The sequence below is a fragment of the Cetorhinus maximus genome, chromosome 21 (assembly GCF_964194155.1).
Source record: "Cetorhinus maximus chromosome 21, sCetMax3.hap1.1, whole genome shotgun sequence".
NCBI classification, from domain to species: Eukaryota; Metazoa; Chordata; class Chondrichthyes; order Lamniformes; family Cetorhinidae; genus Cetorhinus; species Cetorhinus maximus.
In genome coordinates this window covers 12276306-12297531 of record NC_135899.1, presented here as the reverse complement: position 1 = coordinate 12297531, position 21226 = coordinate 12276306, and the positions used below count along the sequence as shown (strand labels likewise).

General features: G+C 45.9%; 1 protein-coding gene across 2 annotated transcripts in view; it reads right to left on the bottom strand.

Annotated features, from left to right (window-relative positions):
* The window catches only part of LOC144695684 (spliceosome RNA helicase DDX39B), a 34262-nt gene extending 17888 nt beyond the window's left edge, over positions 1 to 16374 (bottom strand). Inside the window, exons 1-6 of one of the 2 annotated variants that reach the window (XM_078566626.1) lie at positions 16122 to 16374; positions 13570 to 13800; positions 9224 to 9351; positions 6996 to 7088; positions 4203 to 4386; positions 1867 to 1985 (exon numbers count right to left, since the gene is read on the bottom strand). In XM_078566626.1, coding sequence (XP_078422752.1) covers positions 1867 to 1985; positions 4203 to 4386; positions 6996 to 7088; positions 9224 to 9351; positions 13570 to 13780 — 735 coding nt within the window. In that variant the 5' untranslated portion in view covers positions 13781 to 13800; positions 16122 to 16374. The remainder of the gene's footprint in view (positions 1 to 1866; positions 1986 to 4202; positions 4387 to 6995; positions 7089 to 9223; positions 9352 to 13569; positions 13801 to 16121) is intronic. The other variant, XM_078566625.1, reaches the window with a different exon arrangement.
* Between the last annotated feature and the right edge of the window lie 4852 nt (positions 16375 to 21226).

Genomic DNA, 21226 nt, shown 5'->3' with positions numbered 1-21226 from the left:
TGCACACAGCAAGCTCTCACAAACAGCAATGTGGTAATGATCAGGTAATTTTAGTGATGTAGGTTGAGGGATAAACATTGGCAAAGGGGTAGCTCCCATCCTCTTCAAAATAATGGCATGGAATCTTTTACGGGACAGTGGGTGCCTTGGTTTAACACCTCATCTGAAAGACGGCACCATCGACAGTGCAGCACTCCCTCAGTACTGCACTGGAGTGTCAGCCTAGATTTTGGGGAAGTTTTCAAGAACTCGAAGGGGGAGCAAGTCATTCTGGCGAAGGGACTCGAATACCAGGGAAGACAAATTAAGACTTTGGAGTGTAAAGGGAAGTTCAACATTATTTTGCCACCAAGAGGGATAAGATGGTGGTAAGGGGTAGGTTGGTAGCAGACAGTATAAATAGGCTTGAGATGGGTTTTCTAGAGGGTTTGAGATATAACATATGTTTCATCCAGGTAAATGGGCATGCTTATTGAGCTTAAATGGCTCTTATTCCTGTTCCTTAAAATTCTGATAAATTCCTACACGTTACTCCCCCCCAGCTTTCATTACCTTAATGCGCAGTTACAATTTCTGAGTCCAAAGAGTAGGCCAACAACAAGGACGCTGTCTCTTCATAGCGGCACCCTCCTAAATCTTGCCGTTCACCTCAAGTTGACAAAGCCTTTAGTTTGACCTTTTCTATGCTGGATTCTTTCCCCAAAATGCTGCTTAGTCAGAAAATAACAAGCATTCTATCCCCCTGCACTACCCTTTAAGGCAGCTGGTTTTAACCTGTGAACCTTCACCCTTCTAAAGACCGATATGTGCAGCCACACAAAAAGGATAGAGTGCCTCCCCCCCACAGCTGGCCGACTGTGTCGTCTTCCTCCTCAGTTCCAGGGTCTGCTGGGCTCCGGACTCCGGTCCTCACCAGGGAAATTTTCGCATGGGGTCCGCACATGGCCATCCACATCACTCTTGCCCGCCGCACTGGCCGAGGTATTCTGCTGCACTGGGAGGAGAGAGATTTGGGGTGGGGGTAGGATGGGATGGGATAGGGTTGGGGTGGAATGGAGGGAAGCGTGGGGTGGTGCATCCCAAAAGGTCTTCTGGCTGTGGTAATGGACTGTGGTTTGTCCCCAACAACTATTAACTGCTGGGAATGTGTGTGCGCGCGCGTATGTGTGTATAGGGGAAAGAATTAATACACTAATTTCTTCTCCTTTCCCCACCCTCACCCCTTGTCCTAGCAGCTAACAATCTTTGTTTTTTTTTCCTTTCTGAACGAAAGCTTTTGCCCATTTTAGTGAGCAAAAACTGCAACCTTCTCCTGTTCTTTTAAGTAGGCTTTAAAAATGTCTAAAGTCAAGATCTGGAAAACAGCTGGTATTCCTTCAGACTTGCTACAGGGAAGTTGCACTTTGTTACTTGCAAAGGACAAGAGGAGATGGGTGGTGGCGTTGTTGGTGGATGGAATAATCTCTGTCCATGTGTTCTTAATGCCATTTCTCACTATATTCTCCATTATTTGGACCAGTTTTGATTCAACTACCACAGCTGCCTTGAGGTGGGTGAGAAGAGAATCTGCTTCTGCCTACACCCCATGACCCAAGTGTTCATTTGAGATAATCTTCCCGCAATGTCTTCCGCATATCTCTGTTCCTCGCTTAGGGTGAGTTGGCGCAAGGGGAATATATAAACGATTCACTGCCCTTAACCTGACTCAAACTATCTGTGTTAAGGGGTGCCTGCATTTTTCTTCTGTATTTACATCCATCACCCATGATGGGGTGGGGGTTAAAAATTAGATCGTGCTGGCACTGATGTACAGCCAGCTTAATGTGGAGGCAGTTAGGGCCAGAAAGAAGCTAGAAGGATAATTACGTCTTGCATGAACTTGCGGCAGACAGGGCGGATCTCCTTGCTTAGTGTGGCACTGAACATCATGACCTGCTTCTCATGAGGAGTCATGCGAAAGATCTCCTGGACATCTCGACGCATGTCTGAAAGAAAGCAAGGGTGGGGTGGGAGGGCAAGGCAGAAAAAGATAATGAGCCGCTTTGTAATTCATATCCGCAACCTTCAGTATGATAATCTTCATTGCTCAAAACAGTCAGCCATCCAGTGATCTCGGAGAGACTGGCATTATTATGACACTGCATTATATGGTGCTTACAACATAGAAGCGGGCCAGTCAGCCTAATGGGTCCACACTGCTCCCTTACCCCATTTCAGCTTCCCCTATGACCATAACTTTCTGTTTCTTTCCCCCTTCATGTGCTTATCTCACCTCCTCTTAAATACATCTCTGCTATTTGCCTCAGCTGCTCCTTGTGGCCGTTCTATATTCTCACCTCTCTCTGGGTGAAGTATCTTCTCCTGAATTCCCTGTCGGGGGTTGGGCTGTGACTACCTTATATTTTCAGTTTCAAAGTAGAGCCATCCAACTCGAAACGTTAACGCTCTCCACAGATACTGCCAGGCCTGCTGAGATTTTCCAGCACTCTGTTTTTATTTCAGATCTGCAGTATTTTGCTTTTACGATATTTCATGCCTCCTAGTTTTGGTCACACCTACAAGTGGAAACATCTTGTGTGCGTCTATCCCTTTCATAATCTTAAGATCTTCTATCAGCTCACCCCTCAGTCATTGTTTTAGGTAAAAAATAAAAAGCCCCAGTCTGTTCATTCTTTCCTGATAGGTATGACCTCTCAGTTTTAGTACCATTCTAATAGACATTTTTTGCACCTTTTCCCAGTGCTTCTATATCCTATTTATAATATGAAGACCAGAAACATTCACAGTATTCCAAGTGTGCTCGAACCAAGGTTACATACAAGTTCAATGTAACTTCTCCGCCTTTCAGTTCTATACCTCTTGATATGAACCCAGTACTTTTGCTTTTTTAAAAAGAAATGGGCTTATTAATCTGTGTCACTACTTTTAGTGATTTGTGTATTTGTACCCTCACTTCTCTCTGTTCTTTTACGTCATTTAGATAATTAATTTCCAAGGATTGTGTGACCTCCTTATTCTTCCTACCAAAATGTACCACCTCACACTCAGCTGCATTGAATCTCATTCAAAATAGTTGCGTGCTGTGGACTCTTGCTCCTGGTGGCCTGGGTTGAAGCTGCCTCCAAAGCCTGTTCTACATGGGACCAATAACCAACAGCAAAGAGAGGGGATGCTCATGGAGCTGAATTTGATAATTGATAGGACAGTGTCGAACCCACTGTATCACCCAATCCTAACCCCAAGGGGATAGGACAACATCAGTCTTAATACACCGGCCAGTCTAAAGAAGTGTGAAAATGTTTAGTGCAACTTGCCATAGCATTTTTTTCTCTCTCTTGGTCATGCACAAAATGAAACGCATATACAAGTTAAGTCTGATAGAAAGACTCTGGGCAGAATTTTCTGCCTGTCAGGCCCAACCCAATCTCCGGTGGGCGGGGAGCCGATCCCCGCCGGAGAAGTGGGCCTCACCACCATTTTACATGGGAGAGCCAATTAAGGCCCGCCCAGCGTGACGTCCGGCGGGAAGCGCTATGCGCTCCCTGTGCGGGCGGGGGGGGGAATTCCCCAAATGCTAGAGTGTGCTCTTTTGCGCATGCGCACGAAAGAGCACACATCTCCCTGAGGCTAAGTGCTGCCTCAGGGAGATTGCTTACGCTTTCAAAAATATGAAAAATAGAAAAAAATTTCCCTAATATGTCCCCCTCATGTAACAATGTCACATGAGATGGGACATGTTCATAATTAACATAATAACTTTCTTAAACTTTTTAAAACCTTACATGAAACCTCATCCTGCCGGTGGATGAGGTCTCATGTTTTTTCTAGTTGCCGCCGGGGCTCATGGCCTACCCGCCAACCTTAAGGTTGGATGGGCAGGTCCTTTGGTTGTATAATTGATCCTGTCAATGGCCTCAATTGGTCATTGACAGGTCGGCGGGCCCGCAGCTGATTTTGCTGTGCCCCCACCTTCCTGAAAATTTAAATGGGGCGGGATGATGTCGGGAGTTCTGCCTGACGTGATCCCGCATCATTTTACACGTTGGCGAGCGAGCCCAGCCCCCTGCTCACCAACGGCAAAATTCTGCCTTCTGTGTTTGATTTGGCTTAGGAGATGCCCAATATTACTTGCACAGGGCTGAAGTTAAGACATTTACCATGAAACCTGCAGGGACTGTACCTCTATAAAGCTGAACACTCACCGAGCTGCTCGAGCATCTTGTCACATTCGTCCAGGATGAAGTGCTTGATGTGTTTGAGGTTCAGAGACTTGTTGCGAGCCAGTGCCAGGATCCTGCCAGGGGTGCCCACCACAATGTGTGGGCAGTTCTTCTTCAACAACTCCTCGTCCTTCTTAATGGAGAGCCCACCGAAAAATACCGCAACCTAGGGCAGCCAAAAAGAAACGGAGTGAGTCGCGCCCTCTGGTAGGGCGACAGCAACCACCTCTGCTTCTAGTGAAAGGGTTAAAGGGGATCATCAATCATCAAACGGTTTACTCCCTCCTGGCTCACTGGGTAAATGGTCTCAGACTGAGCTAGTCTGTCCAGTCTTCACTGTTCACTGAGCTGCAATTTTACCAACATCAAACATCATGGCGGAACAATTGATCGAGATCATTAACTGACCTACTGCATAAAGCACAGGTGAGCAGATTTGGGAAAAAAAGAGATGTGGGCATCACTAGCAAGACTGACGTTTATTTCTAATTCTTAGTTGCACTTGAGAAGATGGTGATGAGCCAGCGATAGTGAAGGAATGACAAAATCGGGTAAAGTCAGCATGGTTTCATCAAAGGGAGGTCATGCCTGACAAATCTGTTAGAATTCTTTGAGTAGGTTAGACAAAGGAGAGCCAATGGTTGTTATCTACTTGGACTTCCAGAAGGCCTTTGACAAGGTGCCGCACAGGAGGCTGCTCAGTAAGATAAGAGCCCATGGTGTTAGAGGCAAGGTATTAGCATGGATAGAAGATTGGCTGTCTGGTAGGAGGCAGAGAGTGGGGATAAGGGAGTCCTTCTCAGGATGGCGGCCGGTGACTAGTGGAGTTCCGCAGGGGTCAGTGTTGGGACCACAACTTTTCACATTATACATTAATGATCTAGATGAAGGAACTGAGGGCATCCTGGCTAAGTTTGCAGATGATACAAAGATAGATGGAGGGACAGGTAGTATTGAGGAGGCGGGAGGGTGCAGAAGGATTTGGACAGGTTAGGAGAATGGGCAAAGAAGTGGCAGATGGAATACAACGTGGGGAAGTGTGAGGTCATGCACTTCGGTAGGAAGAATAGAGGCATGGACTATTTTCTAAATGGGGAGAGAATTCAGACATCTGAAGCGCAAAGGGACTTGGGAGTCCTAGTCCAGGATTCTCTTAAGGTTAACTTGCAGGTTGAGTCGGTAGTTAGGAAGGCAAATGCAATGTTGGCATTTATTTCGAGAGGACTAGAATATAAAAGCAGGGATGTGCTGCTGAGGCTTTATAAGGCTCTGGTCAGACCACATTTAGAATATTGTGAGCAATTTTGGGCCCCGTATCTCAGGAAGGATGTGCTGGCCCTGGAGAGGGTCCAGAGGAGGTTCACGAGAATGATCCCAGGAATGAAAGGCTTAACATATGAGGAATGTTTGAGGACTCTGGGTCTATACTCGATGGAGTTTAGAAGGATGAGGGGGGATCTGATTGAAACTTACAGAATACTGAAAGGCCTGGATAGAGTGGACGTGGGGAAGATGTTTCCATTAGTAGGAGAGACTAGGACCCGAGGGCACAGCCTCAGAGTAAAGGGAAGACCTTTTAGAACAGAGATGAGGAGAAACTTCTTTAGCCAGAGAGTGGTGAATCTATGGAATTCATTGCCACAGAAGGCTGTGGAGGCCAGGTCATTGAGTGTATTTAAGACCGAGACAGATAGGTTCTTGATTGGTAAGGGGATCAAAGGTTACGGGGAGAAGGCGGGAGAATGGGGTTGAGAAACTTATCAGCCATGATTGAATGACGGAGCAGACTCAATGGGCCGAATGGCCTAATTTCTGCTCCTATGTCTTATGGTTTTATGGTCTAATATATTTCAACGTTTCCACTTGGAGCGGAATTGGCAGGCGGTGGTGCTCCCATGTGTCTGTTGCCCTTATCTTTCTAAGTAGTAGAAGCTGTGTTTGGGAGATGCTGTCGAAATGCTGTCTTTGAAATCAGGCAGGGATGGGTCAAGTACAACTATTTTGGCAAGTAAATACCCCACCGTTTACCAGGAACTGAAGTGGGCCAGTCATATAAATACTGTGGCTACAAGAGCAGGTCAGAGGCTGGGATTTCTGTTGTGAGTAACCCATCTCCTGACTCCCCAAAGCTTGTCCACCATCAGCAAAGCCAAGGGTGGGATGGAATTTCTCTACTTGTCTGGATGAGTGCAGCTCCAACAACTCAAGTTTAACAACTCAATAGAAGTTTAACACCATCCAGGATAAGGCAGCCCACTTGATTGGTATCCCATCCCCAAACATTCACTCCATCCACCAGATGCACAGTCGCATTAGTATGTACCAGGTACAAGATGCACTTCAGCAGTTTGCCAAGCCTCATTTGACAGCACCTTCCAAACCTGCAATCTCTACCATCTAGAAGGACAAGGGCAGCAGATGCATGGGAAAACCATCACCTGCGGGTTCCTCTGCAAGTCACACATCATCCTGACTTTGAAAAAACGTTGTTATATTTCCTTGTTACAGGGCCAAATCCTGGAACTCTCTCCATAACTACATGTGTACCTACACCATGTGGACTGCAGCGGTTCAAGAAGGCAGCTCAACCCACCTCAAGGGCAATTAGGGATGGGAAATAAATACAGATCTTGCATGAATCTCAAACAAAAAAAAAAAATCCATGCGACCACATCCCAAGTAATAGTCAACTCCTTCAAGGCAAGGAGTGAGGGGAGGTGGTGGTGACGGTGGTTCGGGGAAAATATTAAATGAAATATGGCCATCTTCTCTTACCTTCACGCTTGGCATGTACTTGGAGAACCGTTCGTATTCCTTGCTGATTTGGAATGCCAGTTCTCGAGTGTGGCACATCACCAGGACTGAAATCTAGAACCAAACAAACAATGAACATCCCTGGCGCAGAACCATCAGACTTTGTACAAAGAGAACACTTAACATGGTGTGTGCTCTGCTGTATTACAGTGCAGGCATCTCAGCATTGAAGAGGACACAACCGCAAACAACTACATTCATATCTCTGACTTGGCAACTGGCTAACAAGACAGGGCTACAGGAAACACAGAATAGTTACGAAAAATCAGGGGAAATCTTAGAAACATGCTGAAGATTCCAAAGTGTTAACTGAACCAAAAATAGGCTTCCTGTGATCGCAACCTTGCAAGAGTGCAGCCTCCAGCTTAGCAGGAACTGTAGTGCAAGAGTCAGATCCCACTCTCAGATTCAAAACTATAGTACAAGATATAGATCCCACTCAGATCAGGAATTATATATAATACAAGGGGCAGTTCCCACTCTCCAGTCAGGAACTGTAATACAAGGGGCAGTTCCCACTCTCCGGTCAGGAACTGTAATACAAGGGGCAGTTCCCGCTCTCCAGTCAGGAACTGTAATACAAGGGGCAGTTCCCACTCTCCGGTCAGGAACTGTAATACAAGGGGCAGTTCCCACTCTCCAGTCAGGAACTGTAATACAAGGGGCAGTTCCCACTCTCCAGTCAGGAACTGTAATACAAGGGGCAGTTCCCACTCTCCAGTCAGGAACTGTAATACAAGGGGCAGTTCCCACTCTCCAGTCAGGAACTGTAATACAAGGGGCAGTTCCCACTCTCCAGTCAGGAACTGTAATACAAGGGGCAGTTCCCACTCTCCAGTCAGGAACTGTAATACAAGGGGCAGTTCCCACTCTCCAGTCAGGAACTGTAATACAAGGGGCAGTTCCCACTCTCCAGTCAGGAACTGTAATACAAGGGGCAGATCCCACTGTCAGACTGCAAACTGCTAAATAACCCCAGCCTTAATTTCGGCTTACAAGAGGGAAAATACTACAGCTGTAGGAAATCTGAAATAAAAACAGAAAATGCTGGAAATGCTGTACTCAGCTGGTCTGGCAGCATCTGCAGAGAGAGAAAAGAGTTAACGTTTCAGGTTGACGATCCTTCGACAGAACCTCTACTTAAATATTCACCATCCTCCACCACCAGTGGTTCTCAAATTGCGGTTCGCAAGGGTCCTCCAGGTCATGGTCCAAACTGGAAGTCGCTGAAGTGCAATGCGATGGCCGAAGCCATACGAGAGAACAGGCTAGAACCCTCATCCCCTCCACTCGCATGTCACACAACCAAACTGGCTTCCGTGTCTGCACAGCCTAACTTGACATAAGCACAAGCAACGGCAACGTAGCTTTACAATACTCGTTATTTGAGTATTGCTGAAAAAAAAGAGACATTTAAGCTTTTTGTCTTGCACTCATCAGGACACTGGCAAGAATACAAAGTGTCCTGATGAATGCAAGACAAAAAGCTTCGACATGTCTCTTTTCAGCAATACTCAAGTTCTGCACTGCCAAACACGTACTCATGTTACTGTTGATTTTGTTTGATTGATACAGATTTAAGACAAGATTTCATTTCTCACAAGAAGATTACTATGATAATTTTCTAACCCATTTTAGAATGTTTTAAATAAGCACATTCTCTCGTGGTCTTAATGCTTATAGTATGAAAATGTTTATATTTTTGTTTCTGACATGAATTAATAATTTATGGGATTTAACAAAAAAATTAATACACTCAATTTATCACATTTAGTAGCCAAAAGGCAGTGGATTTTTTATGGTTTCCATAAGTTCCCATGAAGTCTGCTGAGGTTTATTTTGTGGTGTCAAGTGAAAGCAGGTGCAGTAGAACTGATAGGTGGTCAACGGAGTCTTTTGCCTGCCTAAGTGGTCCCCAACAAAAAGGTTCAAGATCCTACAAAAGTGGCTGTCAAAAATACCATCCACAAGATGCACTAAGTTCTAACAAAGGGTCATCGAACTGAAACATTAACTCCAATTCTTTCTCATGGATGCTGCCAGGCGTGCTGAGCATTTCCAGCATTTTCTGCTTTTGTTGCCATTACAGTTTGTTGGCTTCACATGAAGTACCTTAAGAACATATGAAATAGAAGCAAGGATTGGGCGTACGGCCGCTGCCCGCAAAATGGCGACTGCACGGAACTCACTTGTCCAGTGACAGGTTCAAGCTGTTGGAGAGTAGCCAAGACAAACACCGCTGTTTTTCCCATGCCAGACTTGGCCTGGCACAGGACATCCATGCCCAGAATTGCTTGGGGAATGCACTCATGTTGTACTGCAAGGAAGCAGAAGCAACAATTAATATGAGTAAACGGACATCAACTAAAAGCACGCAATCAGAAAGTAAGAAAACCTGGAGTAAAAGCAGAAAGTTCTGGCAACACAGAGCGAGTCAGTCAGCAGGCCTGAATTATTTTACTCTTTAATGGGGTGTGGGCATCGCTGGCAAGGCCAGCATTTGCTGCTCATCCCTAAATGCCCTTGAGAGGTGGTGGTGAGTCACCTTGTTGAACTGCTGTAGCGGTTTGGTACAACTGAGTGGCTTGTTAGACCATTTCAGATGACAGTTAAGAGTCAAATGCGTTGTGGGGGTTGGGTTTGGGGACACATAGTCCAGGCCAGGCAAGAATAATCGATTTCCTTCCCTCAGTGAATCAGACAGTTGTCTTTTGACAACTGATGATAGCTTTCAATGCTATAATTTTTTAATTAATTGAATTTAAATTCCACCAGCTGCTGTGGTGGAGTTGAACCTTTGTCACCAGGGCCTCTGGATTACTAATTCCAGTGACATTACCACTACGCCACTGTTAAGGGGCAGGCTCATGTTTAGGGTGACAGAAGCCCAATTCTGGGCAATTAGGGATTGGTAACAAATGCTGGTCTTGCCAGTGACGCCCAGGTTCTGTGAATAAAGTTGTCAGTGGCAAACCTATCTGCTGTTTTGGCCCCATAGCCTGAAATTTTTTCAACTAGACACCTCCAACTTGCAGCCTCTCACCTGCCCCTCAAAAGAATGTTTAAGACCCGCTGCTTTGCTCCTGCCATCAACCTACATCCCATATCTGACTCAAGTGCTCAGTATTCACATCTCTGTGAAGCACTTCACTCTGTGAAGGGCCTTTTTCTGTGCTGTCGACCTCTATGAGTCTGATTCGTCAGAACCCAAAACTGTTTGGCAATAGAGTCGTGCCAGAAACAATTGCGTCCCTCTTGCCTCATGTGCTGAAAACTTGCTGGCTCTTTTCCAGGACTTTCTATTTTTATTTGAGAAGCAGATCCATGGGGCCAATTAAATTAAGGCAACCGATCAAAACTATACGTACGTCAAAGCTTGGAACAATTTCAGGCACTTGGCCATAACTTCACACTGCCGGGTGCTGCATTGTGTGCATTTACTTGTTACAGGTGGTGGCTGTTACAAATAAAATAATAGGCGTGTGCTAGAAGGTGGTGGGAAATTTAATGGTTATCACAATTTGCACGTATACAACAGCTTCAAAGTAAGAAAGCATCCCAAAGTGTCACAGAGTCATAGAGATCGACAGCACAGAAAAAGGCCCTTCACAGAGATGTGAATACTGAGCACTTGAGTCAGATATGGGATGTAGGTTGAAGGCAGGAGCAAAGCAGCAGGTCTTAAACATTCTTCTGAGGAGCAGGAGAGAGGCTGCAAGTTGGAGGTGTCTAGTGGAAAAAATTTCAGGCTATGGGGCCAAAGCAGCAGATAGGTTTGCCAGTGACATCTTTATTCACGAAACCTGGGCGTCACTGGCAAGACCAGCATTTGTTACCCATCCCTAATTACCCTTTGAGAAGCTGATGAGGTGCCTTCTTGAACCGCTGTAGGGTTGTGGTGTCGGTGCACCCACAGTGCTATTAGAGTCGGAGCGCCAGCATTTTGATCCAGTGACACTGAAGGAACAGTGATATAGTTCCAAGTCAGGATGGCGTGTAAGTTGGATGGAAACTTGCTGATTGTGGTTTTCCCAAGTGTCCGTTGTCCTTGACCTTCTAGGTGGTAGAGGTCGCAGGTTTTCGAGGAGTCAAAGGAGGCTGTAGACCAAATGGGGTTGGGGGCAGGGGATGCAGAGGAGGAAAAAGTTGAATAAGCGGAGCGTATACATAGAAACTAGAATCCCAGGATAAGGAACTTCATTGACCCGGACAGGTTGGAGAAGCTGGGACTGCTCTCCTTAGCAAAAAGGTTGAGAAGAGATTTGATAGAGGCGTTCAAAATCATGAGGGGTCTAGACAGAGTAGATAGGAAGAAACTATTCTCATTGGTGGTAAGGTAGAGAACCAGAGGGCACTGATTAAAGGTGATTTGGCAAGAGTCAAGGGTGACCTGAAGAAAAATGTTTTTTACGCAGCGAGATTAGGATCTGGAATCCTGAGTGTGTGGTGGAGGCAGATTCAAACAATTCAAAAGGAGATTGGATGTGTACTTAAAAGGGAAAAAAAATGGCAGAGCTAACTGAAAGGACGAGTTGTGGGACCAGCTAAATTGCAGGACTCAATGGGCCGAATGCCCCTTCTTGTGCCTCAGTGATTCGAAATTGATTCCAGTGATGAGAGGGTTTCCTATGAGGAAGAGATTGCATCAAAAGGGCCTATATTCTCTGGGGTTTCGAAGAATGAGAAATAATTTCATTGAAAAGAGAGGGTAGATGCTGAGAGGGTGTTTCTCCTGGCTGGAGTGTCTAAATCTAGGTGTCATAGCCTCAGGATAAGGGATCAGCCACTGAGAACTGAGGCAAGTAGAAATTTCTCTCCTCAGGAGGGTTGTGAATCTTTGGAATCCCCTATCCCAGAGAGCTGTGGATGCGCAGTCATTGAGCAGATTGAAACCAATAGATTTTTGGACACTAATCAAAAGATCTGGGGTGTGGGTGGGAAAGTGAAGTAGGAGCAGATGATCAGCCATGAGCTTGTTGCGTGGCAGAGCAGGATAGAGGGGCAGTACTCCCACTCCTATTTCCTACATTAAGAGGCTGCATAGGTAGGAAAGGCCAAGGGCTTGTGAATGAGGACAAAGATTTTGAAGCTGAGGTGTTCAGAATTGGCAAGCCAGTGATTGTTTGTTGAGGGCAGGCAGGAAGGTCCGAAGTGCGGGCTGCACTGCGGACAGCAGAATTCTGCATCATATCCAAACTGAGAATGGTAGAATTCAGGATAGCTCTGGTGAGGAAAGTGTAGGGGAAGAAAGCAAGTAGTTGGGGCTTGAGGAAGCAAAACACATGGATAAGCGTCTCAATATTAGAAACCAGAATGAAGAGATTTAATGGGACAGTGATGCTCCACTAATCAGGGGTCCTAGATTTAAAATAATCACAAAAGAACAAGCGGGGAAATGAGGAGTCATTTCTTCATAGAGAGAGCTCCTTCTGGAATGCAGTCTCGAAAGGGCGGTAGAATCAGATTCTATAGTAACTTTCAAAAGGCAACTGGACAGGTACTTGAAGAGGACTAATTTGCAGGGTTTTGAGGTAAAAGTTGGGTTGAAGGACTATAGCGGGCAACTCTTTCAAAGAGCCGACACAGACATGAATAGGTGTATGGCCTCCTCTTGTGCTGAGAGATTCTCCGATTCCAATCCCCCATGACAGGGTGGAGAGGGGGGGGAATTGGCTGCTGATGCCATTTCTGTTCTTAATCCAGTGATTTCTGTTGCAAACTGAGTAGGCGAGAATAGAATCAGGATTGGCTGTGATATCCCTCCACTCTCTTCATCCACAATCAAACACCCTGCCAACACACATTGGGCTCATGTTATAATGTCTGAAGAATGGCTTTTTGGCCAAGGTACTGAAGATGAGGTCTTGTGGCACAGTTGGTGACGTCCCTGCCTCTGAGCCAGAAGCTCCGGTTTTGAGTCCCTCTCCAGGACTTGATGTTCACGTTCATAACGTGGCCAAACAACTTGATTATCAACCTGTAAAGCCTCCCAATACCCTAAGTCAGGCAGTAAGAATGGGAGAGTCTCCTGGTCAGCAATGCTTGATGAGGAGTGGCACACCTCAAGTTATAGTCTCTGGCAACATGCTAGTGACCTGTTCCGGAAAAAACTAGCTATGGAAAACAGACATAAGAACGTGCTTTGTCTGCCTCATACGTCATTAGACAGGGGAAAGCCTCTAAGTCTAAGGGACTTAAGTGTGGCCAGCACACATGAGGCACCTTGGATTGGATTGCTTGTATAAATGCAACTTCATGTCATGTTATGGGAACAGAGACCGCCTAGGAGAAAATAGAAGACAGAGAAGTAAAAAAAGAGATTGAAATTGGTCAGCTGGGGTGCGGCTGAGGAAAGTGCCAGAAGGTTGTTCACCTCAGGAATTCGGAGGGCACTGATAAAGCTACAGGAAGTTTTTGCCTGTCTCACTATCTTGTAGTCCAGTTTGGCGGGGGGGGGGGGGGGGGGGGGGGGGGGGGAGGCGGCAGCCTCTACGGTTCGACACAACAAAAAACTGCCTCAGGTGCTCAGGGATACCTTCAGAGGGATGCTCGAAGCCACAGTCGACAATGGCACGCAGTAACTCTGGTTTCAGCAGGAAGTCTCGGAATCCGGAGCTATGGATGGACACGTACGAGCCCTTCACGTCCTTCTTAAGGGGCACCTCTGAGGCATCGCCAGCCGCCTGGTTCTCAACCTCATCATCTTCATAGTCCAAGAGCTCATTGTCAACGTCATTTTCCGCCATTCTGTGTTGTTTAGTTTTTGCTAAAACAAAAGAGAAAGAAGGAGCACAAGGATATTAATTTCAAAATTAGACACCCTGGACAAGGCCCTGCTCCAGTGATCCAGACACTCCGAGAGCTCTTAAACCCACCCCTAACCACTAGCCCTTTACATATGCCCTGTATGACAGGGTCAATCACAGACACTCTGGCTTTGTCCCCAACAGTATCATGTTGTTTCCAACCTGTTTTCTACGTGTCTTGTAGTGATGGCAAGGTCAGCTTGCTCCCAATTAAAATCTGGTGCTGCTGCTCAGTTGCCAAATTAAGAGGACAGAACACGCTGCAACTTGCCATAAACAAAAATGATCCAATGGGAAACGGCCGACCAGAAACCATCAGATTCAACAGTAACATTCAAAAGAGAATTGGGTAAATACTTCAAGGAAAAGCAGTTACAGGGCTATGGGAAAAGAACAGGCTGTGGGAATGTGAGTTCACACCACTCGTATGCTCAACGTACCTCATTTTTTTCCAGGATCAGCACACGATGTTTTAAAATAACTTTCAACTCTGCTAAACGGGGATGCTTTGCCAAGCAGACCTAAAGCAAGGTTGAGAAGCTGAAGGAATGGAAAGGTGATCCATGCATGTCTTAAGGGTCTGAAGCATGCTGTTTGGTCACTGTTTATAGTAATAAAGTGATTGAAGAACTCAAGTGGACCATATAACGATGATAACAAAATCACTGGGGGAGGCTGACATGAACACGTGTATCTTCTTGGCTCCATGTTATCTGAAGTCTGCATCATCTGTCTTGGAATGTATTGTAGTTTAGTGTCAGTATACACGGAATGTACAAGTCAAAAGGTGGAATTGGCGTAAGCATTTTGAGTAAAACCACTGTTTGCTGTCATTATGCTGGAATTGTGAAGTGTGGAACCTGAGCTCCTATAGTAAATTGTGAACTCAATAATTAAGAATCATATCACACTGGGATCACATTGTGTGATTTGACTCAGTCATGCAGCATTGTGTAACATGAGCTTCTTAAAGGGAAAGGTCAAATTCTGCAGTTGTTACAACTGATGTCCGTGTTTAAAGTAACAAAGCATAGCATGACAGAACAGACCAACACTAGCGGTGCAGGAGTGCGGGTGTGGAGGCGGGGGGGTGGGGGGACATAATTAACTGAACAGCACTTTCAAAGAGCCAGCACAGGCCTGATGGGTCAAAGGGCCCCCTTCTGTGTTGTATCATTCCATTCTGACAACTCTGTCCTCTTTTCTTTGGCAAACTTCATCTCTCTTCTCTTAATGAAACCTTTGCCTCTTGCTGGGATAAGCATGTAAAGTGAATCCACTCTGAACCTCAGCCAAGTGAGAGTTTACGGTGTTAGAAGGGCGTTTGACAGTGGAAGGCCTCACTCCCATGTCCTATCCTCGACATGGCTAGCTCAGGGTGGGGAGAGAAGGGGGTAATCTGGGGTATAACTGGACAGCAATGAGGCACGGATGCACTTGCTGGTCTTCCCTCACACCAGCTCACGCATGTAGAGGCAGTTTGTGGCACCCTTACTACTTCCATGAGAGATGTTTAAAACGATAAAAAGGGTTCCCCCAGGGTAGAAACAGAGAAGCCAAGTTCCTCTGGTGGGTAAGTCAACAAAGAAGGGAGACATAATTTTACATTTAAAGCCCTGACGTTTAGGAATGAAAGCTGCACTTGCCCACCCCCGTACAAGAGGGTGGTACAAATCTGCCCTTACCTCCTCCAAAAGATCAACAAAAATTTTCCAGACTTGAGATTGACAAATTTTGATCAGGTTACAGGCATCATGCCAAGTAAATGGATTTGAGGGACATGGACCCGAGGGTGGCAGCACAGGCTGGAAATGATCAATGGCCTGCCCCCCAGCCCAGCCTCTCCTGTCCTGTCCCTAATAAAGGTAGAGCAGTGGGGTGGGGTTGGAATAACAAGCCAAAGGTTTCAAATCACTGTAAACACAGTGTGATGGTGGGGGGAGTGATTGCCATCAGAAGGTTTTGCGGGCAATAGGGGGTGGGGAGGGGGGGGGAGAGGAGGGAGAGGGGGGGGGGGGGGGGAAAGAGGAGGAGGGGATGGAAGGGGGAGGGGGGGATGGAAGGGGGAGGGGGGGATGGAAGGGGGAGGGGGGGATGGAAGGGGGAGGGGGAGCTGTTCCATCCCCGCCCCCCGCTCCCCCATAAGAAGCTGCTGCAAACGGCAGCGGCGAGAGGCTGAGGGAAGGAGTATCCCATCAATTTCGCCTCGCGCATTTTTAACCGTCACAACAGCAACTTTTGCAAGTTTTTTAAAATAAAAGACATAATCGCTCCCTTCAACCTACCTGAAGGAACCTATAAATATACAGATAAATATTTAGATAACGGATTGAATATAACAATCTCTCTTCACTCGGCTTTCACCGACTCCATTCAACCTCCTCCTCAAGACCCCTGAAGTCGAGACTGCCTCCCGAGCGCCGGTTTCCTCATGCGGATTCTTTATCCCTCTCTCTCCTCCCCATCGCGGCCTCTCGAGGCAGGCGATTCATTTTCAACTATTAAAATGATTTAAACGTCAACTATAATTATTGTGTTGTTAAAAGGAGATTTCATTTTCGTTCCCCTGCACCACTTTCCCACACGTTGCCTTGGCAATTGAAGGCACTTGATCGGACACCTCAGTCTAGGTTTTCTTTCGGTCGCGCTGGGATTCGGCCCGGGGTGGGGAGGGGGCGAAATTAAATGGAGCGCCACTGCGCATGCGCTCCCGGGAAAACCGACCGCCAGCGCGCATGCGTCCCCGTGTCAAACGGCTCGCCGCTGCGCGTGCGTCCCCGAGGAACCCGGCCGCCATTGCGCGGACGTCCCAGGGCGACTCTCACTCAGCTGTGCTGCGCATGCCCCGCTGAACCGCGGCTGCACATGCGTCTGTTTGACAAAGTGGCGGGTGCAGAGACATTGGTTTCCCCGGAGGTGTTAGTGAGATGACTTGAAATGAGATGGTGTTGCCTTCCTTAAAGATGGCATGTGACTAGAAAGAAAGCAGTGAGGAAGGTGGTGGGGCGGGCGAGCGGGAGTAGGGAAGCACCAGTTGGGGGTGAATATTGTATATCAAGACTAGTAAGCCAGAGGGACCTTAAATCAGTGCAAGGTAAATTCAAAACAGAAAATTGTTGGAAATACTCAACAGGTCAGACAGCCTCTGTGAAGAGGGAAACAGGAGTCAATGCTTCAGTCAATCACCGTTCATCAGAACTGAGAGGTGTTAGAAGTGTCATAGGTTTCCAGCAAGGTTTGGGTGGGACAAGGACAAAGGAAGGTCTGTGAGAGGGTGGAAGACAGGAGGGATTGAGTGACAGAAGAGTTAGTCTTCCAGGGCCAAAGGGAGTGGTGATGGGACAAGGAAAAAAACAAAAGTAGGTGCTTATAGGGCAGGTGTGGTGCTGACTGAAAGCAAGAATTGGTGAAAAACCGAAACAAGCAAACTAAGACAAGGAAACAAAATGGGAGCAGAGATTATGGTCTGAAATTGTTGAACTCGATTTTGAGTCTGAAACTGCACCTCATCCTTCAAATTTAAAGCCTAATGGACTCAACATTGATTGCACAGATATAACAACAACATGTATTGATGCAGCCTTCAACATTATAGGAAAATGCCCAAGACTGAGGTGTAATCACACCAACCTGGACAGTGAGCCAAAAAGATGATAGAAGGAAGAAGTCAAAAGCTTGGTTAAAGATATTGGTTTTAAGGAAGGTTACCAAGAAGGGGAGAAGGAGGTGCAGGCGTTTATAGTTCTAGATCACAGGACTTGGGCTGCTGAAGGTATGGGCATCAGTAAATGGGGCTAAAGAAGGGGCGTGTACAAGCTGCTTTATAGTTGGAAGAGGTTGCAGAGATGGATAGATGATGAAGGGATTTAAACAGAAGGCTAAAATTTAGCAGAGTAGCGGTGAATGGATGGTTAGCAATTTGGAGGGAAGTCTACTGTGGTGTTCCTCAGAGGTCTGTATTAGGGCAACTGCTCTTCTTGATATACATTATGACCTGGACTGGAATATGAAGAGGTAAATTTCAAAGTTTGCAGATGAAAACTAAACTTGGAAATGTAATAAACAGGAGGATAGTAACAGACATCAGGAAGACATAGCCTGGTGAAATGGGCAGATGTGAGAGATCAAATGTAATGCATAGTGTGAAATGATGCACATTGGAAGAAAGGAGAGGCCATATAAACAAAATGGTACCATTTTAAAGGGGGCGCAGGAACAAAGAGACCCGGGACTTCAGACACACAAATCATGGCAGCTGGCAGAGCAAGTTAATAAAGTTGTGATAAGGGCATATGGGATGTGGGGATAGTGCAGGAAAATGGTGATGAAGTAGAAGATCAACCATGATGTCATTGAATGGCGGAGTGGGCTCGAAGGGCTGAATTGCCTACTCATTTCTTACAATCCTTGATTTTATAAATAAAGGCATGGAGTACAAAAGCAGGGAAATCATCTCACTGGTTAGGCACCAGCTGGAGCATTGTGTCCAATTCTGGGCACCACATATTAGGAAGGATGTCAAGGCATTGGAGAGGGTGCAGAGGAGAATTAATAGAATTGTACCCAGGAAGATGGACTTTGGTCATGGGGAGAGACTACAAAAGCTGGAACTGCTCTCTTTCGAGCAGAGAAAGGCAAGGGGAGTTTTATTAGAGGTGCTCAAACTGTGAAGGATGTTGATATTGTAAGAAAGAGAAACTGACTGGAGGGTCGGTAACCAGAGGACACAGATCTAATACAATCGGCAAAAGAACCAGGGCGATGATGGGGAAATGTTTAGTTTACACAGTGCTATGGAAAGGACTGCCTGGAAGAGTTGGGGAAGCAGATTGAATAGTAGCTTTCAAAAGGGAATTAAATATAGACCTGAAAGGAAGAAATTTGCAGGGCTTTAGGGAAGGGAAGCGTTGTAGGGTGTTGGATACTGTTCGGTAGGTCTTAACGAAGTCTTTGTAGTCTTAAGTAGGTTAACTATATATTTATTAACTATGTACATATATACAGTAAAGGGTTCAAGCTTGGAGCTGCCTCCATGCTTGCTTATGTACACAGCTCTGTCCAACACTTGACTGACCCATAAGTACAGATCATATGTTCTCTTACATAACTGTGTGAGTGGTACTCAGTTCCAAGTTAATCCTATAGGTGCCAGACCTTTATACTACCGGAAGTTAGACTAATTGGATAGACCTTTCAAAGACCTATTTCACAACCTCAAGACACCCCAAAGCGCTTTTACGGCCAATGAGCTGCATTCGAAGTGAAGCCACTGTTGGAATGTGGAAAACGCAGCAGCCAGTTTGTGCACAGCAAGGTCCCACAAACAGCAATCTGATAATCACCAGATAATCTATTTGTCAGGAGTGTTGATTAAGGGATAAATATTGACTAGGCGCCGGGGAGAATTCCCCTCCTTTTTTTCCAAAGTAGCGTCATGGGCTTTTTTACATCCACCTGAGAGGGCAGACAGGACTTTGGTTTAACATCTCATCTGAAGTTGGCCCCTCCTATTGTGCAGCGCTGAGAGTTTCAGCCTGGATATTGTGCTGAAGTTCCTGGACTGAGTGGACTCGAGCCCCACCACCTTCTGACTCCGAGGCGAAAGTGCTGCCAACTGAGCCGTGGCTGATGAAGGAAGGGCAGTGCAGAAACATTTTGGACTATTGTGAGCAGCTCACTTCTTGAAACTTCAACACTAGGGAACTACTCTACTCTCAAGTTAAAGGATAGGGTCTATCTAAGTCGTGGGCAGAAAAGGTGCACTCCAGGTTGAAGGGGACACGAGGTCCGATTGTGGAAGTGACCACTGAAGCTGCACTCGAGAACATCATGTGCTAGAACCTGACAATTAGAAACAGAAATCCTCTTTCAAATTAAAACTTGTCACCGTTTCTTGATTTCGAAACGAGCTGTAGAGATTTTCTCCTCCTGTTACCCCTGGCTGTTTTCAGTGTGGCTGAGAAAATGGATGTGCTCACTGCATGCTTCAGTTTGCAAATCTCAAACTTCAAAACTCATCAAAAAATTGTTTATATCCTGACTTGTGCCAAGTTCACTCATCATCCACTGTGCTTGCTGACCCCCGCTGGCTCCTGGCTTGACAATGCCTCCATTTTAAAATTTTCACCCTTGGGTTCAAATGCTTCCATGGCTGTGCCCCTCCATCCCTACAACCCTCTGTGCTCCTCCATTTCTGCCCTCTTGTGCATCCCTGATTTCCATCATCCAGAGTACTGTGTACAGTTTTGGTCTCCTTATTAAAGAAAGGATATAGTTTCATTGGAAGCAGTGGAGAGAAGGCTCCATCAACTGATTCCTGACATAAAAGGGTTGCCTTATGAGGAAAGGTTGGACAGGTTAGACCTGTATCCATTGGAATTTAGAAGATTGAGAGGTGATCTTGTTGAAACATATAATACCCTGACGGGGTGGATGCTGAAAGGATGTGTCCCCTTGTGGGAGAGACTAGAACTGGGGGGGGGGGGGGGGGGGGACAGTTTAAAAATAAGGGGTCTCCCATTTAAGGTGGAGATGAGGAGAATTTGTTTTTCTCAGGGTCATTTTGTGTTTGGAATTCTCTTTCGCAGAGAGCAGCGGAGGCTGGGTCACTGAATATTTTTAAGGCTGGGTTAGATAGATTCTTGACTGACAAAGGAGTCAAAGGGTATAGAGGAAAGCAGAGGCCACAATCAAATCGGCTATGATCTTATCAAATGGCAGAACAGGTTTGAGGAGTCGAATAGTCTACTCCTGCTCCTATTCAGTATGTTTGTATAAGGAAAAGGAGAAAGGTCCCAAGAAGACCTTTGTGTTAAGTCAAAGGTCAAGGACAGCAAGATCCTGTTCAGTGAAGTTAAATTAAGGAGCAGAGGAAAAGGCTTCGAATTAAAGAGTCCTTAATGTGATGTCATAACCAAACCTAAAGCAAACAGTACTTTAATAGACTGTAATCTTGCATCAATCCTCACTACTTAGTGAACTGAAATAACATTTTAACAAATCTTTTCCCCAATACTGTGGAAGCACTATCCACTATCCAGCACTGCACAGTTAAAGGGGTCTGCAAGCAACACATTCATCACATGACTAAAACACCTTTTGACCTGCATAATGCATTTGGATTTGTCATTATCTTCATCCTCAGAATTCTTTTCGTCATGTCAGTACAGGGACACTTTGAGTGACACATGAAGCATTCGGGCTGTTGCTCAGGCAATCCTAGGACTTATTCATCTATTTCTGCTGTTCCAATTCTGTCTTGAGCTGTAACAGCTAGAGCTGCTAAAGGTGCTTTCATCCTCATTCTGCCTTTCTTTAACTGTTCCATTGTATTGATGCCTGTGTCCAGTATGTGGACCATTTTGAAATCTAACAATCATATGTGTC